At 46.5% G+C, this 26,136-nt stretch overlaps 2 protein-coding genes and 1 non-coding gene across 13 annotated transcripts; 2 read left to right on the top strand and 1 right to left on the bottom strand.

Annotated features, from left to right (window-relative positions):
* Window positions 1-132: 132 nt before the first annotated feature.
* Window positions 133-12,389, bottom strand: HORMAD1 (HORMA domain containing 1). 8 transcript variants are annotated; one of them, XM_054001428.1, is made up of 14 exons: window positions 11,624-11,713; window positions 10,934-10,985; window positions 10,487-10,631; window positions 10,099-10,162; window positions 8,341-8,377; window positions 7,950-7,970; window positions 7,825-7,851; window positions 7,169-7,236; window positions 6,295-6,446; window positions 5,468-5,724; window positions 4,989-5,052; window positions 2,302-2,369; window positions 1,531-1,614; window positions 133-1,078 (listed from the first exon to the last, which is right to left on the bottom strand). In XM_054001428.1, the coding sequence occupies exons 2-14, from the start codon at window positions 10,964-10,966 to the stop codon at window positions 998-1,000; spliced, it is 1,101 nt and encodes a 366-aa protein (XP_053857403.1). In that variant the 5' UTR covers window positions 10,967-10,985; window positions 11,624-11,713; the 3' UTR covers window positions 133-997. The 8 variants fall into 8 exon arrangements, with proteins under 8 accessions (XP_053857403.1, XP_053857402.1, XP_053857409.1 ...); XM_054001427.1 differs by lacking the exon at window positions 11,624-11,713 and adding an exon at window positions 11,429-11,617; XM_054001434.1 differs by lacking the exon at window positions 11,624-11,713 and adding an exon at window positions 11,429-11,617 and having other exon boundaries at window positions 133-453.
* On the top strand, window positions 11,763-25,690 carry KHDC4 (KH domain containing 4, pre-mRNA splicing factor). 4 transcript variants are annotated; one of them, XM_054001417.1, is made up of 14 exons: window positions 11,763-11,902; window positions 12,670-12,910; window positions 15,905-16,033; window positions 16,826-16,905; window positions 17,410-17,462; window positions 18,572-18,735; window positions 19,127-19,338; window positions 19,670-19,730; window positions 20,495-20,552; window positions 20,656-20,909; window positions 21,490-21,645; window positions 22,605-22,717; window positions 23,347-23,438; window positions 24,413-25,690. In XM_054001417.1, exons 1-14 carry the CDS (start codon window positions 11,898-11,900, stop codon window positions 24,610-24,612), a joined length of 1,818 nt encoding a protein of 605 aa, XP_053857392.1. In that variant the 5' UTR covers window positions 11,763-11,897; the 3' UTR covers window positions 24,613-25,690. The 4 variants fall into 4 exon arrangements, with proteins under 4 accessions (XP_053857392.1, XP_053857391.1, XP_053857390.1 ...); XM_054001416.1 differs by lacking the exon at window positions 11,763-11,902 and adding an exon at window positions 12,533-12,591 and having other exon boundaries at window positions 15,911-16,033; XM_054001415.1 differs by lacking the exon at window positions 11,763-11,902 and adding an exon at window positions 12,533-12,591.
* LOC128820636 (small Cajal body-specific RNA 4) lies at window positions 18,913-19,041 on the top strand. Its single transcript, XR_008440926.1, has one exon. It is a non-coding gene; the product is annotated as a small Cajal body-specific RNA 4 (non-coding RNA).
* Window positions 25,691-26,136: the final 446 nt, after the last annotated feature.

Below are 26,136 nucleotides of genomic sequence, written 5' to 3'. Positions count from 1 at the left end.
TCCCGTGTCCCGTTCCAGTCCCATGTCCCATTCCGTGTCCCGTTCCCGCTCCAGTCCCGTCTCCTCTCCCATCCCGTCCCGCCGGTAACGGAGCACGCTGCCGCCAAAGCTGAACGCCGTTTAACAGAGGACTGATGATGAACGGACATTGTTAATTTAAAAGTCAAAACCGTCAAGACACGTTCAGCTGTCCCCGGCCGCGCCGGCGGGAACGGCTCCACTCCCATCCCCTACCACGGAACGGTTTGGGGTGCAGGAGGGCTCGGGCCCGCGTCCCACCCCCGCCATAAACCCTTCTAGGGACAGCCAGTGCCCCCAGCGCTCCCACACCTTGGAACAGACGCTGCCGTGGCTCCTCGTGGCATGGATGCCAAAATCCCTGCATCTGGCAGGGAGTCTGGAATTTAAGGTGTGAAGAGGGCTTGTTCTTCACCTGAGGATGGTGCTTCTGCTCTGGAAGAAATGCAAAGCATCCAACTCCTCCTCCAACTGTCCCGGTAGGAAAAGCAAAAACTGTAACCTCAAAACTGTAACAGCCTGTAACTGACAGCCCAACCCTCTGGAAATCATCCCAAAACTGCAGAGTTTTGGGGCAGGCAGGTCCTCAGCTCAGAACTAGAGCCCAGAGGCACTGGTGAAAGCTTGTGCTGGGGGGATGAATTTCCTCCAGCACCATCGGGACCTGGAGCCAACCCACAAACCCCCAAATCCAAGGATTTCTGATCCTGCCTGATGGTCCTGTACAAAATGAGTTTGGAATCCTTCAGCTGGGCTTCCTGACATTTTCCTTCCTTAAAAACACACTGCCATGGGACTGCTAATGGAGCAGAACAGATCCTTCAAACCCAACAGTCTCGTGGAACAACCAAACAGGAGTGGAGAACTTGGGACAGCGGGAGATGGGCAACTAAAACGGCTCCTTGGGCTCGCTGAGCTTCCTCCTTTTGGGCAGCTAAAACTGCTCCTTGGGCTCGCTGAGCTTCCTCCTTTTGGGCAACTAAAACTGCTCCTTGGGCTCGCTGAGCTTCCTCCTTTTGGGCAGCACCTCCTGGCTGGAGGAGAGCTCAGCCTGGTGCACCTGCCAAGGAAAACCAACACCTGGAATTACAGGAGCTCCCTGGGGTCAGGACAGGACACAGGACAGAGGTGTGACACAGCCAAAGCCTCACCCCAGTCCCTGCCCAGATGTGCTGCGCCTGCAGGAACATCTGGATGCTATTTCCTGGCAGAACTGACCCACTGAAGGAAGGCTGGGATGTTTTCCTGCTGGGATGCATTCCTGCTGCCACAGCTGCATCAAGGAGCTGTGTCCATCAGGAACTGCAGCACAGGACAAGGAGTTGTGGGTTACCTGCACTGAGTTAGCTTCCAACTCTTTGGGACAGAATTCTTTTTGACAGTGTTGAATTGAATGGGAATTTAGGAAGTGATGAGAATTTCATTCTGTCAACAGCAAATGCATTCAAGCTCTGAATTTTATTCACTGTTTGGAACAGAAATGATGAGAACTAAAGAAAAACTGATACTAACAATGCAGCTTTGGAATATCTTTCCACTTCTTGTCCTGCTCTCTGACACAATCAGCTCAGACGTTTTATGGGTCAAATGATCAACCTGGAATCAGAAAATAGATTTTGCAAAAAATACACACTGGAGAGCACAGCAGGGCTCAGTGCTGGGGCATTCACTGTTCTGTGCAGTGCCTGAGCCAAAACTGAAATATGGGGGCATTTAAATGGTGATAACCCATGGAAATCACAGCTTTTACAGCTGGGTGTGCTGGAGGGCCCTGGCAGAGAGAAGCATGTGCTGGTTTTACACAGTAAAACACTCACACTTACCTACAGCTATCCTGTTTTAAGAAATCTTAAGGACCTGTGTGAATCAGTCCTCCATGTATAAATGCCACCAATTTCTACATGCAGGGAATATAACTTGAGTTATAAACTTGAATTTTTAAGTTTTAATCAACTTTTAGACAAGCTTTGATTTGTCAGAATTAGCAGTGGAATTCCCATTAGGCAGTTTATTAACATGGAAATTACATTCCCCTTTTCACTCAGAAACAGTCACAGCATCTGTTTGTTTTGAGAGCTGTATTTCAGAGGAACAGCCTTTTGTCAGTGCTTTAGAATAGTTTTGGAAAACACCAGGAAGTGAAATGTAAAGGAATTTTGTTGCTGGAAATAGTGACTGTGGGAAATAAGGCTTCAGCAGATTACCCATGAATCACTGAAGGAGGGAAGGAGCTGCACAGAAGCTCCAGTGAAAGCTGAAGATCACAGGGCAGAGTGCTCCTACCTGAGGATTGGAAACATGGGGGGGAGTCTGGATCCATCCAGCTTCCTCTTCATGAGTTGAATTCTTTTCTGAAAGAAGGAAAGAATTGGAGAGTTAAATAGAGGTGTTAACAGCACACCAACAACCCAGAGCAAACAACACCAGCTGTGCGCCAGGGAACACTTTATAACTGCTGGGAACAGACTGTAGACTCCAGTTCTCTATGTCCAGCTTTGAACTAAGTTAACTCAGCCACTTCCTATCCCAACCTCCAGCTCACTGCAGTGCCAATTTACACACAGGATCTCTGGAAGAGCGGGTTTGATCCCCAGCTCCCTCCCACACCGCCCTGCTGAAGGGATTTGACTCAAGCCTGAAGCCCCAGGAGCCTGTGCTGTGCTGCAGGACAGGGAAAAGGCCACTCTGGGCCAGCTCCTGCCCTACCAGCCCCAGCCAAGCAGCAATCCCAGCTGCAGAGCCCCCATCACTGCCTGCAGCTGCAGGAACAGGCCCTCAGGGGGAACAGGCAGTTCCAGGCAGTTTTTTGCTGCTCCTAATTCATGCTGTTTTCTAGGATACAGATAGAAGCATGGAATGGTGAATGGGTGACTGTGCATCAGCTGTGGAAACAACAGAATTATTCCAGGGTGACAACTGTGTTTCCCTGTGCCTCATAGTTCCTGTAAATAAAACATTTGCCAACTCCCTAGGACAAGAAATTTTCTGGATTTCTGCATGGCTTTGGAACTTTTATGACTCTTTAGAAGAATCAGACACACCTTCATGTGGTTATTCCAGTTCTGCAGCCTACCAGCATTGTCGAGACAAAAAGTCTGATCTACATATGCTGTTTCCTACACATTTCCACCATTATTTTTGAACAGCATGGAAATGGCAGCTGGTTTGGCAAAGCTGCACATGTTTCTTCTCAACAAAACCCCAAACCCAACATTTGAAATGCTTTCTGTACAGCAAATGGGTTCCAGATTGTCTGGATGCTTCTATACAGCCTCTCCAGGAGGAGCAGATCAACAAGCAGCAATTCCCTCTTCAGTTTGTTTGGCAGCAAAGTTCAGTCTTCAGGCCCCTGGGCTAAACTGGGAAATGTGAACACAAACCATCCTCTGCTTTTCCGCCTGCTTTATCTAAAATCTGAAAAGGAAGCTCCTGAGATCCCTGAGGACCTCATGGATCCCTTGGTGTCTCATGTTTTGAACTGGAGACAGCCTGGGTCCACATTTTGTTGCTCTGATTAAAAGCCAGCAGTGGGGAGTTTCCAGGGCTGGAGGAGCCAGGACAGTGATTTACTGACAGATTTTATTTACAGTGTTAGGAAAAACACTTGAGGAAATTAATGTTTGTGTGATTCATACTAACAAAAATACTTTGCTAGAACTTGTACTTATTAAAGTTCCTCTACAAGGAAAGGCTGAGAGAGCTGGGATTGTTCAGCTTGCAGAAGAAAAGGCTCCAAAGAGACCTCAGAGCCCCTTCCAGTACCTAAAGGAGCTCCAGGAGAGCTGAGAGGGGCTTTGGACCAGGGCCTGGAGGGACAGGACAAGGGGGAATGGCCTTACCCTGCCAGAGGGCAGGGCTGGATGGGATATTGGGAAGGATCTGTTCCCTGTGAGGGTGGAGGCCCTGGCACAGGTGCCCAGAGCAGCTGTGGGTGCCCCTGGAAGTGCCCAAGGCCAGGCTGGAGCCACCTGGCACAGTGGAAGGTGTCCCTGCCATGGCAGGGTGGCACTGGATGAGCTTTAAGGTGCCTCCCAACCCAACCCATCTTGGGATTCTATTCTGTGATGGCAAAACCATTCACCTGCAATTCTCAAAGTGCTGCAGTACACAGGGAACGGGCAGCAGGTCCCCAGAGCACGATCAGCTGGAAAAGGCACTCACAGGAAGCAGCACAGACAAACACAGAATCGTTCATAAAACAAAACACGTTCTGCTGAGGTTGCTGCTCCAGGAGCAGCAAGCCAGAGCCACGAGCAGCTCCCTCTGGAGGTGCTGCACCGGGGCTACCAGAACACAAAAACTCCTCTACCCTCAAGAGCCCCGGTGCTCTCAAGTCCTCCACAGCCCTGGGCTAAAGGTGTGGGATTCTGGGCTAGTGCAGGGAAAAGGTGACTAAAAGTGGGATTTCTGCTGAATTGAAGCCCAAAAAGCTGAAATAAAAAAAAAAAAAAAAAAAAAAAAACCACAAACAGACCCAGACCACTGGTTTTTGCACAGAGAATTCTGTTTCTCAAGACTGCAATAATGAGCTCAACAGTACAAAACCTCTCTGAGCTTAATATGCAAACTAAATATAATCAAAAACTAAATAAATCGGTAATTATTAGTAACAAAAATAGTAAAAAAAGCAAATAAAATTTATTTCTAAATAAATATAAACCCCATTCAATTTAGTTTATCTGATAAAATGGAACAGATGATCAGAATTTTTGAACAGTAACAGAATTTCAAACAGTAACATGAAAATATGTTAATCATGTTTTAACGTGCTAACATTTGTTAACTGAGTGCTTCACAGAATGAAGCTCTGATAGAAAATAAAGGTACAGTCATATGTGAAGAAAATAAAAATTTGAATATAGAAAATTGAGGGCTTGAATAATATAATATAATAGATAATATAAAATTATAATACATTATATTAAAGATATTATAAAAATAGAAGATTGAAATATATAGACAAATATTACCTGGAGCTTCTGAAATATTCACATGATTCTTATCTTCCACTTCATTATCCAAGACAGGATCCTCCTAGATCAAGGAACAGGTCTGTCACTTACTGCAGACACACAAGGAAGAAGGTTTCTACTGAGGTGATTAAGGACACACTTATTAGATGGATTTGTGGTGGAATAAACTGAAATAAGTGATTGTGACTGTGAGGTTCCATCTGAGCCCTGTGCTGGGACACATGGCAGTGTCCCCATGGCAAAGCTGTCCCTCTGCTGCTCACCCTGCTGCTCCTCGTGCTTGAGCAGCGACTGGCTGCAAACTGGAGCAGTAAAATTAAGGGAAAAATGGATTAAAGACATATTGTCCTGCTTAATATGTCTGAAAATAGAGGGGGTTATGGTTTACACCATAGTGAAATAATAATGGACTTTTTCTAGATTATATACCACAAAAAAATTCAAAAAGCTACACAAAACAAAGTCTGTGCTCTTACATTCATGTCCTGGCTCTCTTCTTCTGGGTCATCTCTGCTCACTCCACACACCTGGAGAGGCTCAGCAGTCTCTCTCTGCTTTAGGATGCTCTTATCAACATTCTCCATGCGCTGTTTCTCAGTTGTAATTTTCAGTTTCAGCAGATGAAAAGGTGTTGGCACTTCCCCCACGTTCAGGTACATGGGCTCCTCCTTAAAGAGCAGCCCCTCGTCCTTGGCCTCCTTGAACCCTGGAGGTTGGTAATCAGGGGGTGTAACTGCAAAGAAGTTAAACGTGTTACAGTGAAATATGTTCTTGCAAAACTCATTTCAACTCTTTTCCCCTTTAAATACGGAGAGCTACTGCAAAAAAACGTGTGTGGGGAGGGGAATAATCAATATTCAGTTTGGAGTAAATGAAGTTCTTTTCTCTTTGCACAACAGGCCAAGCCCTGTTAAAGCTCTTTGGAAGAGGTTGTAGATACAGAGAGAGAAAATAGAAGCTCTGATTTGTCATTGTAAGGCAGTAGCACACTCAGAAAGCAGAGCCAGGTATTTGGACAGTCATCAAACTAGAGCCAGGCTGGGAAATTATGCTATAGCATGACAGACTCTGGGAAACTCCAAATGTTTTAAAACCCAGCCAAATCCAACGCAGTCAGTGCCAGGATTGTGTTCCTGCAGTGAGATCACATCCCTTCCCCTTGGGTTTCAATCTGTCCTGAGAAACAGGCACATGTGAAACAACCTCATTTAACAAGTCCCAGCAGCCACAAAGATAATACACTAAATATTCCTTTGGATTGCTTTGCAGAGCCTGAACAAATCAGGGTGACATGGCAGTGTACCCTCATCATAGTACAGGAGTTTCATGGTGAGGCAGACATCGTTGGGCAGGGGGCTCAGGTTCTGCATCAGGATGTAGATCTTGCGGATGAGGAGGATGCTGGCCTTCTTGGTGTCTGCACAGGTGATGGTGGAGTCTGACTTCTTGTCCTTGCTAAAACCACACACAACTCAGATTATTTTTGACACAGATTTCCATCGTCTGTTTGTTAACAGACGATGAACATGAGAAGCATCCTGTTTATTGCCTGAGCTCTGAGATGGAGCACTGCAATTCCCAACCCTGCCCAAGTGCTGCATGTCCTCTGATCTCTTTGGGAGATCAAACCCTGGGCCAGGGACATCAGGAGAGTTTAGGGATCAGCACCTGGCACCAACTGCTCTATCCTACATCACACAGTGCTTAAACACCCAGGGATGCCCTCCCCATGGCTGGGGATGCCCAGTGTCCTCACAGTGAGCTCATCTCAGCAACGGGAATCCACCATGACTGAGTTGTGTATCACAACTTACATTTCTATTGCAGTTTTGGTTATGGTATTTCCCATAATTTCTGCTAAATGAGGAATTCCATGTAACATTCAGTATCTTCAGATAAGTAAATCTGGTGTGAAGCTTCACCTCCTACACATAAAATATCTCAAATATCCTCACAGAGTATCAGACTCTAACATTGAGCATCATCTTCTGAGTGGATATTAAAATTATGAGCATAATCAAACAAAATGATCAGTTGTATTTTAGTACATCTAAGCTAGTAGTGTATGTTGATAAAATTAGTCTCAAAATGCAGAATTAAAAAAACAAACAGATGAAATGCAGAGCTGTGACGTTCAGGTGTGTCCAAGGGACATGGAACAGTCCCAGGGGCTGTACCTGCCAAAATCCAGGAGTGGCCCATTGTGGGTGTACTTGAACTTGAAGTGGTAACACTCTGTGACTGTCTGCAAACAAAGCCACTAATTATTAAACTAATCCTAAACACTCCTGCTGCAGCTCTGCTCAGTAATCTATTAACCTGTAAAGGAAATAACTACAGCCCAACTCCCATCCATTTACGTGTGCTGAATACAGGTTCCTAATCCTCTAACAATTAACAGTAAAAATGCATAAAACTCTTTAAAACATAATAAAAATAATGGATTCTTTTCCAGGAATCATCATGATGAAGTATTTTGAAAATCAGCTGAAGTTTTTAGCACACAATATTCCAGTTTCAACCGCTATGAAAATGTTTCACATGTGGAACTGATGTGGTGACACCCAGTGGGTTTTGTGTTTTCCACAAAAGTCCCATAAAGTTGTTAGGCAGAGTCAGGATCTCACTCTGAAATGACATTTTGGTTTCTCGCACAGCCTGAGAATACTCAAATGCAATTTCACACATGGCAATTCCCACTGACTCCAGTCTTTTTACAGCTGGTATTTCAAAATGCCCTTTTTTTTATACATGTGCATGTTAAATATTCCTGCTGGTACACACATTTCACTATATCCTTATTATCATCAGTGAGATATTCCAGCAGATTTACCTGAGGATCTTCTGTCTGGGTATAGACCTGTATTTTTAAAGAAAACAGAGGAATCAGAATGAGAACTGCACATCCCTCAAAGACTGTCCCCTAAAAACATGTCCCTGCCTTTCAGAGATACTCACTGCTAGGACAATCTGTCTCAGCTGTCAGGAACATAAACAGAGGAAAAAAAAAAAAAAAACATAACATTAAATATATTTCATTGTCCATTTATGCTGCCCAAGCTGCTTTGTCTCTAGCTCTAGAATCCAACACAGGCAACTAAAGCCTGCTGGAAGAAAAGCCTCTTCCTCTTCACTCCTCTTCTGTGGAGGAGAGGATTCAGCTGCAGAAGAAAACACCCACAGATCTCTGTCTTTCTGTGCTGCTGTTTACAAGAATTTTATGCAGAAATGCCTGTGCATCCCACACTGCAGCTGAGTGAGCTCAGCTACTCCCTGAGCAGTCCTACAACTACACTGGCAGATTGAAATAAACATTTCAATAGGACTGAAAGGAGACTGGAGGACTTACGTATTTCTTCTGCAAGGCATCATAGCATCCTAACATCCTGCAAAAACCAAATAACATTGGCCATCTACTGCTAATTTTCACTTGTTTTCCACTAAATCAAATAACACCAAAACAATGAAACTCTTGTGTTTACTCTTACTGTATTGGAGCAATAAATAACACTTATCCCATCATTCTCTTATTAGCAGTGATACAAGCAATGACTCTCTTTGTAACACCAAATCACCCCAACCTCTTGAAAGAATAATTTAAAATACAATCTGTAGGTAAATCAATTAAAAATATAATCTGTAGGCAAATCATTTATCAGTAAAAACATATTGCAATGCTTCAAACATTTTCCAACACATGCATTCATTAATCAGGGGAGCAACTTGGTCTGGTTGCAGGTGACCCTGTCCATGGCAGAGGGTTGGAAGAAGGTGAGCTTCAAGGTTTCTTCCAACCCAAAGCATTCCATGATTTCATCACAAATCAGTAATTCAGCTGAACAGCAACATTGCTGAAGCACAAAGGAGTTATGACCTTTATTTTTTAGATGTTGACATTTCCTTTTTATACAACACCTAAACAGGGAATCAAAACCTACCCTATTTTATTTTTCTGACGTTCCTTTCGATTACAGTCAACAAACAAAAATAGGGTTTGGTGTGAACGTGATGCTGGGGCAAGAAAGGCCACTCCCAACAGGTACCACACCCTTCCCCTCAAAACCAAGGAGCCTGTCCTGCTCAGCCTCCACAGGCTGCTGTGAGGGGAAGGAGAACTGCACTGCCCCTTCCATTTCCTCACCCAGGGAAGATCCATGAGGAAATTCCAGCTTTTCCCCTCCTTCACTTTGTGACAGCACATGGCTGATTCCATCTTTGACACCAACTCTCAGCCCTCAAGCCTAAGCTTTGCTAAGTGCAGCTGACGTTTCTGTTGGGTTTTTGGTGTATTTTCTCTAATTTCTGCTAAATGAGGAATTCCATGTAACATCCATTATCTTCAGGTAAGTAAATCTGGTGTGAAGCTTCACCCCCCACACATGGAATATCTCAAATATCCTTGTCCCAAAATCCAAACCCCTCAGCACTGCCAGGGGATGAATGCAGCATCCCTCCCACACCCTGTACGAGTGGGCAAAAGAGGGAAAAGAACCTTCATGGAGGTAACAAAATACAGGAACATGTAACTAAGGCAAAGGCCTCACAGAGGTTTCTAAAAAGCAAGGAGAGCACCTGGAACAGAGCTCCCAGTTACTGGGGCAGGAAGAAAACCAGCAGAAGCAGCTGCAGTCCCAGGTGACAGTCCCAGCCAGCTGTGGCAGGGCTCAAGCAGGCAGACTGTCACTGGCAGCACAGCTCTGCCTTTGAACACTGACAGGGCCACTCTTAACAAATCTGTGAGTGAGATCTTTAAATTTAACATGCAAAATGGTGGCATCGAGTCTCCTGAGCAACTCGAGAGGAACTACTGGTTACTTTTGCATTTCTGTGCACCCTTGAGTGCTCATGAGCACCCAGAGGAATGAAGCATGCAAATACATAGTGTTAGATATTTAGTACTTATTTAGTAAATATAAAGCATAGTCACTCTGCAAACAGAGATTTGTGCTCTCCTAAGCCCTGAGCTGAAAACCTTTCTGGAAACACGAATGTTACATCTGTGACATAAATGTAGGAGAGAACTTTTTGCCTTAAACTGGAAAAGAACAGGAAGGAACCTTTGAGCACATGCTGAGGAAGTGTTACCTGTGTGCTGGAATCAACCTACCATTTCACCAGCTGGGTAGAGCCAGGACAGTTTTTGTCTTCCCGCAGAATTTTGACACAGACATCTCAAAAAAAAACAAAAAAAAACACCACACACACATTTACTTAGGACAAAGTGAAATGAAAAGTTCATTGCCTTAAAGTACATATGAAGAAGAGACTAAAATTAACATTACTGACAAGCGTGAACATAGTTTTAATGCTGAGTTAGCAGCAACAATATTAACGGAATTATTAACAAAATATTAACAAAATTTAATTAATTCATTAGTGAAGTTTCCTTTACATGCACCAAAATGGCGTCCATTCATTAAAATGACCAAGTGGCTTTAAAAAACAACTCCATGACAACAGTTTTTTTGCAAATTTTCATGGAAACAGCCCCTTACCATCCATGTATCTGGTTCCATAGGCACTTTCAGGGAAGATTCCCCTCAGGTACGTGATGCAGGACACTGCCACTGCCAGGAGCCTCTTCACCAGCATCAGGGATTGCTGCTCCGTGGCTATTTTCTTGGGAAATACAACTGCACTCTGAAAATCACAGCAAGAAACCAATTAATTTTTGTGATTTATAAAGATAAGCACATTCCTTACACTTGGTGTTACAGTATTTGTAGGACACAGCTGGTTTCTACCAAGCATACGACGACAAAGTTCAGATTATTTTTCAATTAATTTTTTTTCTATATATTCTTTATTCATAATTGAAAGACTGAATTAGCCTGCTATTTACACATTAAGAACTATCAGAAAGCACCTGGGTGCACTGTTCCAGCCAGAACTCCCCCATTTTTCTCCCATTATTGTGCTGAAATACACAAACAAAACCGTACCACAGAACTCCTTTGCTTCTGAGCAGTTGCCATTCTGCAGAGACTCCTGTGCCTGTCAATGAAGCACCTGCATTAGCACCTGGCTAAGGAAAAGGGCAGCATCTCCAGCTTCTCCAGGGCATTCCCTGGATTTATAAACACCTTCTTCAACCTACGGGATTTTCAAAGGACCTTATGAAAAGGCTCCCCACATTTCAAACACCGCCAGACTTGAGTTGTTTTCATCTGTAATTTAAATGAGTATGGGAGAAACAGAACCCTCACCACGCTGAGCCTGATTCCACACAAGCCTTCCCCCCAACTCAGGAATATCAAAGGCACCCACGCCTGAGGAAAACACCTTTCCCAAGTTAGCAATGAGGTCTGGATCAGGAAAGGCACCGAGCTCCCCTCAGCAATCCTCCATAAACCCCCCCCGACCGCAGCAAGCGGCCGAGTCAGGCCCGCTGTGAGGCAGGAGCCGCCCCCCAGCAGCCTCAGCCCAGAAACCACCACCTGCTTCCTCAAGGGAAACTGAGGCAAACAGAGGATGAAAGCGCGAAGACACAATACTGCAGAGAGCAGCGCGGGGCGGCGGGCAACAAAACTCGGAGGCTAGGTGTGGGTGAGCTGAGAGATAACGGAGGGAAAACTGCAGGAGAACGTGAGGAGAGAGAAGGCAGATGAAGGAAGGCAGACGCCCGCCCCCACCCTCAAGGCGCCTTCTGCCGCCCTCGCCCTCAGCGGGCTCCGCCGAGGGGCCGTGCGCAAACGCAGGGGGCGGGGCCCGCCCGCAGCCAGCGCCGCGCGCGAACCGCGCATGCGCAGCCCCCGCGGTTTCTGTGAGGGCTCGGGGGGTTCTGGAATGTTCTGGGCTGCGGGGGAATTGCAAAGATCTTCCGCTTCCAACCCCTGGCCCTGCACTGACACCCCAACTGAAGCGATACGCGGAATAAATAAGTAGACTCCGCAACCTGGGGTAGTTATGAAGTGGGTATTGTCGGCGCCTGGCACAAGTTTAATAATTAGTGGCTTTGTTTGCAGACAGTCACAGAGTGTTACCACTTCAAGTTCAAGTACACCCACAATGGGCCACTCCTGGATTTTGGCAGGTACAGCCCCTGGGACTGTTCCATGTCCCTTGGACACACCTGAACGTCACAGCTCTGCATTTCATCTGTTTGCTTTTTAAATTCTGCATTTTGAGACTAAATTTTATCAACATACACTACTAGCTTAGATGTACTAAAACACAACATTATGCTCATAATTTTAATATCCACTCAGAAGATGATGCTCAATGTTAGAGTCTGATACTCTGTGAGGATATTCACCTGCATTTTACAATAAAGTACCAAGATGCACCCGGCCGTAACAACCTTTGCCTTATTGTCTTTGTCTCCTGTTGTCCTTTACTAAACTTTTCCCATTTTCACAGGAGACTGAAGGCGTTTTTCACGGGGGTTGAATGGGGTGATCCCGGGGTCCCCTCCCCGCGCCCCGACCCGCGGTGCCACGTCCGTGCCCACGGCAGCGGCCGGAAGTGGCCGCGCCGTCCCCATGGCAACGGGCGGAAGCGGCGGCGCGCGGCGGGCGCGGGGCCGGAAGTGACGCCCGGGAGCCGTGTCGGCCATGTCGGCGGGCGGCGGAGCGCAGCGGGACGCGGGGGCCGCGGGCGGGTGAGGCGCGGCCGCGGCGGCTCGGGCGGCCCCGGCGCCGCGCGGAGCAGCGCCTCACCCTCCCTCTGTCTTTTCCAGGCGCCGCAGCAAGTGGGATCAGCCCGGCCCGGCACCTAATTTCCTCCTCCCCGGCACGGCGCCGCTGCCCGGGCGCCCGTTCCCCGGTGGGGGCGGCGATGGCGGCGCCGCCGTGGCCGGGTCCGAGAGCTCCGCGGCGCCCTCGGGAGCGCTGGATGCGGCCGCGGCCGTGGCGGCGAAGATCAACGCGATGCTGATGGCCAAAGGGAAGCTGAAGCCGGCGCCCAGCACGGCGGACAAGGTGGGCGGGCGCGGGGGTGTCACGGCAGGGTCCGGGGACATCGCTTCGGGAAATTGGCTGCGATAAAAGCGGCGGGAAATAATTTTTAAAATATTTTTTAGTGTAACAAAAAGCACTGGATGGCTGTGAGGTCAGTCCGCTGTAAGACTACCAAAGCCACCTGTAGGGAGGTGAAAAACTTTTTTTTTCTCAGAACTGTAGAGTATTCTGAGTCGTAAGGGAGCCGCGAGGATTTTTCCTGAAGTGTTTTCCAGAGAGCAGAACCGATGGAAAAATTGCTGTGTGAAACAACTGCTTTAAAATAAGGGACCAAATGATTTTTGTGCCTGAAGAAGTTACCAAAGTGAGCTGTATGTCCAAGCCCTAAGCATCTTGTTCAGCCTTCGCTGAGCCCTGCCCGAGCCTGCTTGACCCTGATGAGCTCAGGCAGTTGGACTGGATGCTCCCTGTGTTTGTCTTAAATAGTCTCTGAGTTTCCTATTCTAAAGCAAGTGTAACTTAAAGCTGCTTTTCCAGTTCCAGTCCCAGTCTTGTCTTGCTCTTCTGCCTGTCCTCAGCCTGTGCTAGAGCCAAGTTTAGAAGCTGTTTCAAATTTCATGGAATCACAGGGTGGTTTGGAGCACATCTTGTCCCACCCCAGCCATGGCAGGGACACCTCCCACTGTCCCAGGTGGCTCCAGCCTGGCCTTGGGCACTTCCAGGGATCCAGGGGCAGCCCCAGCTGCTCTGGGCACCTGTGCCAGGGCCTGCCACCCTCCCAGGGAGAAATTCCTTCCAATATCCCACAGAACTTTGCCCTCTGTCATTTTAAAACCATGGCCCCATGTCCTGTTACTACATGCCCAGGGAAAAAAAAATCCTTCTCCCTCCTTTTTATAACCCTTTAAGCCCTGGAGGGGGCTCTGAGGTGTCCCTGGATCCTTCTCCAGGAGAGCTCTCCCAGCCTGGCTCCAGCCCTGGGAGCAGCTCTGTGGCCTCCTCTGGACTCCCTCCCTTCCATTTTTGAGGACCCCAATTTCCATCCAAACTTGTTGAAATAAAAAATTAACAAGAAGAGTGGGTTTTCTGGTGTTGTGTTTCCTTTTTCACACTGTGCCACTCTGGGGGTTTGCCTTGTGAGGCTGCACCCAAAGGAGTGCTCATTTTTCCATGGGATTTACTCACAGATTAAAAAAAGAGTGGGGAATTTTCCTAAATTCTCCTTAAATTGCTTCCCTGTCACTGCTGGGGCTGAAAGCACCCCTGCAGCCCTTTTCCTGTGCCAGGTTTAGCAGCAGGTGTTTTTTGGAGTGTTGCTGTCAGGAACCCCACGTGGAAATGATGGGATTTGCTTCTCAGTGCTGAACAATCCCCCCAGAAAGGGTGCAGTCCCCAGCTTTAAGGACACATGGCTTGGTTTCAGGGATCTCCATAGTCACAACCCATGGAAGTAAAATCCATTTGCTGACTGGCACTTTGAGACATCCAAAAATTGGCAGATGCTGGTGCTGTCTCATTCTCCCAGCTCTGTTTTTGTCACAAGCTCTGGTGGCACTCTGGCATCCTGTGACAAACTGTTTTGCTCTGGGAACCATTAATGAAGTAATTAATATGCATTTGGGGTGCCGATTTTTATTGCACAGATTTTTTTTATTTTTTACTGTAGTAACAAATATATATAATCTGCATATAATTCTTTCACTGCATATTTTGCTTTTGGTAGAACACGTTCAGTGATGGCATTTCCAGAGTAATTAACTCTGATGACCTTTCAGGTTGTGAGGGGATGGAAATTAAGGAGCTGCAAGTTAAGGAATATATTTTTTTTAAGTGTAGAATGGAGCAGTTTAAAGTCAGAACAGTGCCCTGTACTGTTCTGTAGCTGCCTTGTGGCTCTCCTGCAGGTGCTTCAAGTGGTATTTTCGAGAGTGGATGGGTGATCCTGGAAGGTTCTGTTTTTTTACAGTCTTGTTTGACCTTTATTAATGCTTTTTCTCTTTCAGCTAGGTCTCATAAGCTCTTAGAGATAAGCATTATACCTTTGATAGCTCAGCTACCTCAGGTGGCATAAAAGAAATAGGATGGCTCTTGTGACAGTGTTGGAAACAAAAAGTTTTAATAAAAGGCAAAATAAAAAAGCTTTTTACAGAGGAAAAACCGAGCCAAGGCAAGAGGCTCTTGCTCCTGCTAAAACACTTCACAAAAGGGATTTACTTCTTCTGTTCTCTTCTTTGTCTAGTGAATTGCTCAGGTGGGACTTTTTGCTCTTGTTTAATTAGCTATCCTTAAGTTTGAGGTGAAGTCTCTAAGGTCTTATGAGGTGTTTTTTAACTAAATTGAGGAGAGAAACTTTTTGGCTTTTTTCTTTTTTAAGGGGACAAAGGGTAACTTGTTTACTCCATCAACAAAGAGCACATTCTTACTTTATGTCCCCCAAATTCATTTCAGGATATTCAGAAGGCTGTGCTAACTCTGTACATTGAAAAGGTCTTTGTGGTAACTCCCAACTCTTCCACTGTATCTTCTGAATCTGTGACTGTGGCTTTTTATTTCTTAGCCTGACACAAAATATTACACCTCTGTCTTAAAGATGGAGGGGAGTGCAGTGTGGATGAGTTCAGATCTTGAGCAGAAATTCTAAATTCTGTCTGTAAAGCCTGTTGAGAGGAGCAGGAGCTGCAAACATGAAGTACACATTTCATTGGCCTCTCAGATTTCTGTCAGAGCTGCCAACTGAAGTGTGAAACACTGAAACTCTACAGCTCAGTTCCACATCATGTACAGAGCAGAAACATTAATTATTCTATTAATATGTGCTGAAGATAAATCCAGTGTGCTTGTTTGGGCTGTGAGGAGGCAGATCAAGCAGTAATTCCAATGTGCTTTCCACTAATCTCTGTGAGGATTTTGCCTTCAGCAAGTGCTAGGGGTGAGCAAGAAGGACGTTCACCCCTGCAGTTTGCTTTCCTGGCATCACTGCTTTCCACCCACTTGTGCAACTGCTCCTCTTTGAAGCTGCAGGCTCTGGGAAAAGGTCCAGCTACGAGTAAAAGCAAAGATGACCTTGTGGTGGCCGAGGTGGAGATCAACGACGTCCCCCTCACGTGCAGGAACCTGCTGACCAGGGGCCAGACCCAGGATGAGGTATGTCCCACAGCAGCTCTGCTGCCTTGGCAGGGAGCTCTGGCCTTGCATGCCCCTGGTTCTCCTTGTCTCTGGGGAGAGAAGGTGAAAAGAGCTTGCAGTGAACTCTCTTCAGAGCTTGTTTCTTTCTGGAGCACTCCTGTTTTCTAAAAGCACTTGTTGCTTTGTTCAGTAAATTGTTGTATTGATGCCTCAGGTTTTAGTTTTTGTGTTTTTCAGATTCTGTGCTGCTTTAGTGTGTGGGTCTAGGGTTCATATTATGGGATGGTGAGCTCTCTGCACAGAGCAGGGAGACAAAACAATTCCTTCTCTAGCTGGGGACCAAGGACAAATGATCCAAACCTCAGGCCCAAGAGCACAAACCACGTGGGCTGAAGAGAGAAAAACAAGAAGGATGGGACTTAATAACCTAAAGCTGTAATTGGACAATTAACTCCAATATGCAAATGGAGCAGAACTTATAAAAGTGTGAGACCCCATGACCAGTTGTCCATTTTTGTGACCATTTTGGTTGGTCTTGGGTGTAGCCCTGGCTGGGCTCTGGTGCTGCCCAAGGTGATCTATTGATTCCTCCTAATAAATCCCTGCTTTATTCTTTAGCTCTGTCTAGCCTGTGTTCTAAATCAGCCTTCACAAGGCATCAGCATTGACTTCAGAGCCAACATCAGTCTCTTAGCACTTTATTAATGATTTCTGGGTTTTTTACAGCAACACTGTTTAAATTTTGGTGGTGTGGGTGTGCCCTGTTTGTTGTTGGCAGGCGTGTCACTGGGCTTTGTACATTTTTTGCAGATCAGTCGTCTGAGTGGAGCAGCTGTCTCCACTCGAGGGAGGTTCATGACTGCAGAAGAGAAAGCCAAAGTGGGACCTGGGTTTGTATCTCTTTTTTTGGAGGTTCTGCTTCTTTTCTCCTGAGGTGACAAAGTGCTGGGGTTCCTGTTTGGTTGGTTCTCCAATAAACTGGCCATTCTGGTGGTCCTAGCTGCCTTATACTGCTGGGCTGAAATAACCACCCCAACCATCACCCTGACAGATCCCAGTGTGCTCAACTTCTCCCCACAGAGCACTGCAACTTCCAAAATACAAATTTCTTGCTGCTTTTAGTTAGTGACCCATTTATGTGAGCAAGCTAATTAAGTTTTTCAGTGGTGTAACTTTTCTGAGTCATCATCAACTCCTGAATCACATTTTCAGTGCAGAGCTTTTCTGCCTGAGCACTGTGATACTCAAGGAGTTTGTATTCTGTTATCTGGAGGGCATTTCAGATTTTTGTGGAAGACCTTATGTATGTAATGACTGTAATATAATTAGGTTGGATCCATTATTATTGTGTTGTCTGTGGGTTTAATTGAATATTTGACTTTTTTTTCCCCCAGAGATCGTCCTTTGTATCTTCATGTTCAGGGTCAGACACGGGAGTTGGTTGACAGTGAGTACAAAATATTCTGTTTTTTCTCTCCCTGTTTGTGATAAAGGGTTGGATTTGAGTTATAAACACCTTGGTGGTGATAACAGACTCCATTCAAACACTGATGCTGAGATCTCTGCTCAGAAATCCCTGAGGTGCCACGTACTGCATTCATCAGGAAATTAAAATTTTGGGTAGACTACAAGGAAGGTGGGGGGACTGGGCAGCTCTTATCTCACTGATAACACACTGAGATCCATGGGAATAGCTGTGTGACAGGGACACACAGGGGGACACAGGGACACACAGGGGGACACAGGGACACCCAGGGACACCCGGGGCTGAGGGCTCCTCTCACTGGGGCTCCTCTCCAGGCTGAGCAGCCCCAGCTCCCTCAGCCTTTCCTGGGCAGGGACCCTCCAGGCCCTCCAGGAGCTCCCTGTCCCTGCTGTGCTGAGGGTCCCAGAGCTGGGCACAGCACTCCAGAGGTTCAGCACTGCCTGGATCACTCCCTGACCTGCTGGGAATGCTCGTCCTCACCCACCCCAGCACCCCAGTGGCTGCCAAGGCACAGTGCTGGCTCAGGGACAGCTTGGTGACACCCCTCAGATCCTCCCCAGCAGGTCACCCAGACTCTGTGCTGGTGCCTGGGGTTGTTCCTCCCTGACCTTGCCTTAAAACATTGGCCCAAGCTTTATCAGGATGGAAATGGAGAAGAAATTCTGATACTTCAGTGAATACCTGAGCTGGAAGGGATCCACAGGGATCATGAGTCCAGCTCCTGGCCCTGCACTGACACCCCAACAACCCCACCCTGGGCATCCCTGGGAGCAGTGTCCAAACCCTCCTGGAGCTCTGGCAGCCCTGGGGCTGGGACCATTCCCTGGGGAGCCTGGGCAGTGCCCAGCACCCTCTGGGGGAAGAACTTTTTCCTATATCCAGCCCAAACCTCCCTGACACAGCTCCAGCCGATCCCTGGAGATCCTTTGTGATCCCATACAGGGATGCTAACCCTGGGCCCCACTGGAAGCTGCAATCCTGTCACAGAATATGGAAAACAACCCTGTCCTGTCACAGTTTGGTTGCTCTGGGCTGCTGAATAAGAATGAATTTCATGTTCTCTCAACCAGGAGCTGTTAACAGAATCAAAGAGATCATTACCAATGGAGTGGTGAAAGCAGCCACGGGCTCCAGCCCCACGTTCAACGGAGCCACAGTCACTGTCTATCACCAGCCAGCCCCTATCACTCAGATAACTCCAGCTGTTGGCCAAAAACCTCCATTCCAGTCAGGGGTGAGTGATCCATTGATGTGGGTTTCATTGAACATCACTGCTTACAAGATTCGCCTTTTGCAAAGCAGACGTGTCATGCTATTTATTAAAAAAAAAACAAAAAAAAAAAACAAAATCACAACACAAAATATGAAAAAAACACCCCCAAAAAAATCATTCCCTGCTTGTGTTGTGAAATCTGGAGGACTAGCAAGACTGAGTCTGGAGAGTGAGACTCTGGTGACAGTGGCCTCCTAAAAGGAAAAGGATGGAGAGAGCAGTCCTACTTGCAGAAAAGCACAGGGCTCACTGTGCCATCTGACACTGAACCCTTCTGTCTGTCACAGCAGTGAGATGCCTGCCCTCAGTGAAATTAGATTGAAATATTAAAGCTTTTGCTGTTCATTTACAGATGCATTATGTCCAGGACAAGTTATTTGTTGGGCTGGAACATGCTGTTCCCACGTTTAACGTGAAGGAGAAGGTGGAAGGGCCTGGCTGCTCCTACTTGCAGCACATTCAGATTGAAACTGGTGCCAAAGTCTTTCTTCGAGGGAAAGGCTCAGGTTGCATAGAACCAGCATCAGGCAGAGAAGCCTTTGAACCCATGTACATCTACATCAGGTATGGGGGAGTTCCAAAAAAAATCCCATTAAAAACCCATTTTAAAAAATCCATTAAAAAAAATCCATTAAAAAAAAATCCCATTAAAAATCCCAGTGGCTGGTCAGGAATGTGCCTTAATCTTTAATCACCATGGGGAATTCTTCATTTGGACTGATTTAATGCAAGTGAAATAAGTTTTTGAACCTGGTTTGACTTTAGAGGTGTCTCTAAAGTGATAAGGATGTAACCATATAGTGATGGGGCAAAGAAGGAGCTCCCAAATTTGACAGAAAAGTTTATTCTTACGAGTTTGGTTTTTTTTTGGTTTTTTTTTTGTGTATTTTTTCAGTCACCCAAAGCCAGAAGGTTTGGCAGCTGCTAAAAAGCTGTGTGAGAACCTCTTGCAAACAGTGAGTAACTCTTACAAATACGAGATTTCCGAGCCTTTTGTAGCTTTGGGATGTACATTAAGGAATTCTTAATGCTTTCAGCAAAGCTGTTCTTGTGTCTGACTTGCTCATGGGTTTTTCCTTCCAAGGGTTGCTGTCTAATTCTTGTACAGAGAATAAACATTTCTCAGGAAGGAGCTGAGAATTTTAGGGGGAAAAAAATGCAAATGCTTCCTGAGCAGAACTGGGGGTGAGGACAAGGGAATGTCTGACTGCAAACATAAACCTACTTTTTGCTCATTGCTCCAGCTCCCCCTGCTTTGATGTCCAGAGCTGCTCTCTCTGCTTTAGGAAAGATAAAGTGATTGGTGTAGGAAAAAAAATTCTAGAAAATCTCTCACATGTACATAGAGAATCTTCAATTTCTCAGCTTCTCCTATGTGAATGAAAATAATGTCCTGGAGAGTCTTTCACTTAATACTAAGATAATGGAGTATGGGCTGCAAAATCTCTTTTGAAAAATATTTGGAAGCTTTTTTGTTCTCTCTTTTGCCACTCTCTTTCCTATGAAAGATTATCCTATAATTTACACAAATCTGCCACAGAGGCCAGTAGGATCAGGGGGATGTTTATTGGGGTTTTGGTGGGTGGATTGTTATGTTTGGGTTATTGCTGTCCTTGTGCACAGTGTGTTCTGTAATCAGCATTCTCTCACATGGTTGTGGGGAATTGCATAAAGGTTAGTATTTTTATTTTTAATGTCTAATCTTTGAAATTCTGTGTAGGTTCACGCCGAGTACTCCCGATTTGTGAACCAGATAACCACTGCAGTTCCCTTGGCAGGTAAATATCAGCTTTGAGACTTCAGCCTCTTTTCCATTTGGAATTAAACTGGCTATTTTGTCAACTGTGGCAGAACTAAGATACCCTTTCTCCCTCTCTGCAGGCTTCACCCAGCCAGCCACAATCAACAGCGTCCCTTCCCAGCCCTCCTATTACCCTTCCAACGGGTACCAGTCTGGTTATCCTGTGGTTCCCCCTCCTCAGCAGCCTGTCCAGCCTCCCTATGGGGTACCAGGGATAGTCCCCCCTGCAGTGCCCTTGGCTCCTGGAGTCCTCCCAACGCTGCCCACGGCCGTGCCCCCCGTGCCCACGCAGTACCCGATACCTCAGGTCCAGCCTCCAGCCAGCACTGGCCAGGTACTGCCCAGGGGCACTCTTTGCTGTGTAGTTGGACACTTAATCGCCAAGAAAAGACTTTTGTAGTTCTTCTTTAGGGCTTTATTTTTGCCTTTTTGGTGTTTTTTTGTTTGTTTGTTTGTTTGGGGGATTTTTTGGGAGGGTGTTTGGGTTTTTTGTTATTATTTAGCTGATCCTTCCTTCTAAGCAACTAAATTGTTGTGTTGGCAGCTTCCTACTATATTTTTCCTGTTGTGTCCTTCCTGATCTATTCATGTTCTAAATATTCTATATTCATATTATAAACTACACCTGTCCTCTTAACAGCAAGGACATTTTAAGGGGTGGGGGCTCATTTCTGAGGAGCATCATCACACTCTGTGATGCCCCTGTTTAAGTTACAGCTGGGGATTAGTTTGAGGTGTGAGCATTCTCTAAATTAAATCCTTGTTTCACCTCTTTGGTTGTGAATTTCCCTCTAAGTTCTCTTAGATCTAGAGAAGCTATCTGTGTGTTCTGCTCCTTTGTATTCATTGAATGAGTATTTTACATGCACATTATCAAATTTTCTTGTGTTTTCTCTCTGACTTGTGCCCGGCAGAGTCCTCTGAGCGCTCCTTTCCTTCCTGCTGCCCCAGTAAAAACCAGCATGCCAACTGGTACCCAGCCCCAGGTCCAGCCCCATCCCCAGGGCCAAAAGAGACGCTTCACCGAGGAACTGCCTGATGAGAGAGAGTCAGGACTGCTGGGATACCAGGTGGAATAAAATCAGCAATTTTCCTTCCCTCACCCAGGCAGAGAGAGCGGGGTTGGCAAGAGGTTGTTGTTAGCACAGGTTGTTGCAGCAGTTGTGCAGGGCCTTGGGCAGAGGGCACTGCTTGTTCCAAAGCACAGGGCTCACACTTTGGTGTCTCTGAGTGGATGCACTGCTCTAAAGCTGTGGCTTTAACTCATTCCAGCTGCTTTCCATCCCTCAGCCCTTCCCAAATATGAGTGGTGCATCCAGGTCACAGACATGACAAGAGCGTGTGACTGCTTGGCTTAAAGGGAGATTATTTGGGGGTTTATTGGAATTTTTGGGGTCTTTAGATGGGCTTTTTGAGGGAGGGAAATACAATAACTTCTAGTTTTTCCCATTTACCTTGCAGGTTGCACTTGAGAGGATTTCAAGAAGCCTAGTTTAAAAGCTTATTTATTTAGGTAGTTAGATGATTTTAAGAAAAATATTTTTGAGTTCTTCCAATATGCATGTGAGCAAAGGGAGTGTCTGTAAATGTTTCTCTGATGCTACACCCCTGCCACAGGCAGAGCCCTTAATAAAAGCTTTGCCTAGAGGCAATAAGGAACTGCCTGTGTGTTAGAGCTAATGTTGGAATCTGGAGCAGATTCCTGTGGCATGAGGTCTGTTCAGTGTTCAGAATTAGCTGACTGAGGAGGTAATAGATGATCCATGAAGGGAGCAGCTCTCTTTATTGTCCTGAATACTGACAAGGTGGATTAGGTGGTGAGGAGTTTTCCAGAGTGGTGCTCAGGCGTGTTTCCCACCACGCTGCCCTCAGTATTTTTAGGAGAAAGCATTCTGTGTAGCAGTGGTGATTAGAGATTCCTTCTGCTAGTTGGCTCTGAAAGGTTGGGTTTCCTAACAGTATCATTAAGGAGCTGTAGCTTTTGTTGTAGTTGTAGATTTGCTAATGCCGTGTGTTTTTCTGCTCATAGCATGGACCCATTCATATGACTAATTTAGGTACAGGCTTCTCCAGTCAGAGTGAAATCGAGGGAGCCGCGTCGAAGGCAGCAAGTTCCTCAGGAAAGGAGAGAGAGAGGGACAGGTGAGTGAGGAGTCATGGCCAGGCTCTCCTGGTTCTGATGCAAAGCTTATTTCAGAGATGTGTTTCATGTTCTCTTCTGGGACTTGGGGATTTTTTGGTTGTGGGTGGGTTTGTTTTGTATTTTGGGTTGGGTTTTTTTAAGGACAAGGGATGCAAGTGTTACCTTTTGATGCTACAGAATGAAAATGGCTTCATTTCCACTCCTACCTGAGTCTTTGTGTGGGTCTGGTATTTTGCTACTGTCACACATTTCATTGTACTGGCCCTAGCACAGACCCTCAAAGGCCACCACTTGTTACTAATTCCATCTTGGACATTGAGCTGTGGTTGTAACTCCTTGGATATGGCCATTCAGCCAGGTCCTTACCCCTCTAATCATCCATCCATCCATCCATGCAATTCCATTCCTTTCCAATCCATTCCTGTCCCATTTGGAAGTAAGAATGTTGGGAGAGGACAGGCCTTGAGAGCTCCAGGTAGGAGCCATCAGTCACTCCAGTCACAGTCACTGGATGAGTCAGGGAATTTAAAGTTCAACTCCGCACGCCAAGGTCTGAGTTAGGAATTTGATTTTTATTACTTTTGACTCTTAGCTTGGTTTAAAAAAGAAAAAATATTGTTTTAAACAGGCAGTTGATGCCTCCGCCAGCTTTTCCTGTCACTGGAATGAAATCGGAATCGGAAGAAAGAAAAGGTGCGGGGTCTTTACCAGGCAACCATGGTGAGTACAATGGGTCAAATGCCCTTGCAAGTCCTGTTTCCTTTCCCAAACACTTTTCTAAGTCCAGTTTCCTCTCCCAAATGGTGCTGGTTTTAACATGTGTCTGAACTGGTGGTTTTTTTGGCTGTTCTGTGTTGAAGTGCAAAGCAGGTGACACTGCACTGCTCTAAAATCACTCTAAAATCACTGGTGCTTGCTGTGGTTATACACACAGTTTGATTCTCAAAGCTTTAATAAATATCTGTGTGAAATGAGGGGAGTTTAATTAAGTGAGGGACTAAAGACAGGGAGATTGGACCCATCAGGCAGCACAGAATGTGGTGGGGTTGTTTTGTGCCTTTGCATTGTGAGCAGCTGCCTCAGAGGCACTGAGGAGCGTGGGGGGAGTTCTGCTCAGGTGGGGATTTACACACATTTCTGGCTGCAGACAACACAAGTGCTGTCAGGATTTCACCTTTCCTGTCACTCAGCAAGGGTTTGAACTTGGTCAGACTTGCAGCTGTTGAACTCTGCAGGCAGCTCAGTGCTTTCAGCTCTGCAGGGACATCACCCAGCCTGGTTAACCTTAGTTCTTCTGCAGTCTTGCTCCCAGACATTGCTCTCCTGTTAGCTTCCTTTTGAACAAAATTTCTACTTTTCTTTACGTGTTGATCTCTTTAACGGTGAAATTGCCCTCACTGAGAGCCATTTGCTAACTTTACCTTTTCTGTGTGTTTCTTTCTTGTTTCTCTGTTCTCTTACATGGTTCTGATGGATCACATGGCTGTTGCTGGTGCTGTTTCCTGTGGCCTTCGACCTTGGATGACCATTGGCCTTGTGACCTCAAAATGGTGTCCAACTAACAATTTACAATTAACATCTTTTTTTATTATTATTAACTCGTTTTGGGGCGTTTTATCTCTTTTTTGTTTGTTTTATTTTTATTTTTTCCTTCTTGGGGGGCTGGGGGTGCTTGTTTTGTTTTCCCCTCCCAGATCATCAAGCCAAGAAGATGAAAACTGCAGAGAAGGGCTTTGGATTAGTGGCCTATGCTGGAGATTCATCAGATGAAGAGGAGGAGCACGGTGGCCATAAAAACGCAAGTACTTTTTCACAGGGCTGGAGTTTGGGGTACCAGTACCCATCCTCACAACAGCGAGCTAAACAACAGATGCCTTTCTGGATGGCACCATAAAAAAACTGCACAAGAGTTTTCATTCATCTGGTTTTTCCCCTCTAGCAATAATGCATGTATATTCCAGAATGGACTTGGCAAAGACGTGTTGTTTTTACATTTGCAGAAGCCAATTTCCCCTTGGAAGGGCTCCATTGTTTTTTAAATCCTCATTTTGGCAGTGTATTTGTCAATTTTAAAAAGGAATATTTGGAATAGCATCCTGACTGGGCTAATCCCTTGTGCAAGGGAGAAGTGTTGTAAAGAGGAACCAGGGAAGCCTCTTGGGCCATGTTTTCCATTTCTCCCAGATAGCTTAAAGGGAAGAGTCAGTGACACTGACTTCACTCTGCGTTTGCATTTTTGGAGTGCTCCTGCTGTCAGCCCCAGAGATCTACTGGTGACTCAGCCTCAGTTTTGGACTTTCACCAGAGGGAAGGAACATCCAACCAGCAGTCATAAAAAACTTGAGCATCACATTTGGAAAACTTGTTTTTATTTCAAACATCTCCTGTAACTCAGCTTGGTTTTATTTTGAAACGTGATTTTACCAATCCCACAAGTTCTTCTAGCCAGATGTTGGGGTGGGGGGATGCTCAGGTTTTTGGATAGGTCCACTTTGCTCCAGGTGGACTTGGCACTGTAGCCCTAGTGCTGAATTGTTTCCAGTCACCCTAGGACTCGCACCAACCCAGCAGGAATTCCTTTTCCAGAGGCTCACCCCCATCTCTTCCCTCATTCACTGGATTCCACCAGAGCCAGAAGGTTCCACGGTGGTTTCCCAAAAGGCAGCAGCTCCTGCCTCACGTGCAGAAGCTGGGAATGAGTTTTTGGACTGTTGTTTCTGGAGTGTTTTGGACACGAACTGAACCGGGGGCTGAGTGGGTTGGGCTGGTGCAGACAGAACTCTTGCGTAGAGCAGTGACACGGGGACTGCTCCAAGGCACTGGGCAGTTTTTGGGACAGGAGCTGTGGTTTTGAGAAGGTCCTGTGTCACTGCTGCAGCCAGGATGGCTCACCTGTACAAACCTCAGCTTTCTGATGTGTTGTAAATAATTAGAACCATACTTTCATTATAAATAAATGTATAAATATTCTGCTTCCCGCCGCTGCTTTGGGTGAGGTTTGGAGCCAGAGATAAGGATGGGGGGAGATGTGGGGCTGGGGGTCCCCAAGGATCGGGGGATCCCCGGAGGTGGAGGGGCTGGGAGGGGGGTTCGGTGTTGGGGGGTCCCCGGGGGCTGGGGATTGGGGATGGGGGAAGGAGCCGCAGGCTGGGAGGGGGCCGGGAGCTGACAGCACCCCCGAGATCCGGGAGGGGAGTCCCGGGGCTGAGGAGGTGCAGGTCCGGAGGGCAGGGCCGAGTCCCCGCCGTGTCCCGTCCTGTCCCCTCCTGTCCCCTCCCGTCCCGTCCTGTCCCCTCCCGTCCCCTCCCGTCCCGTCCCCTCCCGTCCCGTCCTGTCCCCTCCTGTCCTCTCCTGTCCCGTCCTGTCCCGTCCTGTCCCCGCCGTGTCCCCTCCTGTCCCCTCCTGTCCCGTCCTGTCC

The sequence above is a fragment of the Vidua macroura genome, chromosome 29 (assembly GCF_024509145.1).
Source record: "Vidua macroura isolate BioBank_ID:100142 chromosome 29, ASM2450914v1, whole genome shotgun sequence".
NCBI lineage: Eukaryota > Metazoa > Chordata > Aves > Passeriformes > Viduidae > Vidua > Vidua macroura.
The sequence above is the reverse complement of the archived record's forward strand: the minus strand, read 5'-3'. Positions and strand labels throughout refer to the sequence as shown.

Bases quoted from the DNA above. Each gene is read 5' to 3' on its own strand.
- HORMAD1 (XM_054001428.1), bottom strand. From the start codon at position 10,966: ATGGCAACTGCTCAGAAGCAAAGGAGTTCTGTG. The intron at 5,725-6,294 runs GTACACTGCCAT...ACTTCTTTGCAG, and splicing joins ACTCCTGTACTATGATGAGG to TTACACCCCCTGATTACCAA. The intron at 1,079-1,530 runs GTTAGTATCAGT...TTTCCTTGGCAG, and splicing joins AGATATTCCAAAGCTGCATT to GTGCACCAGGCTGAGCTCTC.
- KHDC4 (XM_054001415.1), top strand. From the start codon at position 12,545: ATGTCGGCGGGCGGCGGAGCGCAGCGGGACGCGGGGGCCGCGGGCGG. The intron at 18,736-19,126 runs GTGAGTGATCCA...GTTCATTTACAG, and splicing joins AACCTCCATTCCAGTCAGGG to ATGCATTATGTCCAGGACAA. The intron at 20,553-20,655 runs GTAAATATCAGC...CCCTCTCTGCAG, and splicing joins CACTGCAGTTCCCTTGGCAG to GCTTCACCCAGCCAGCCACA.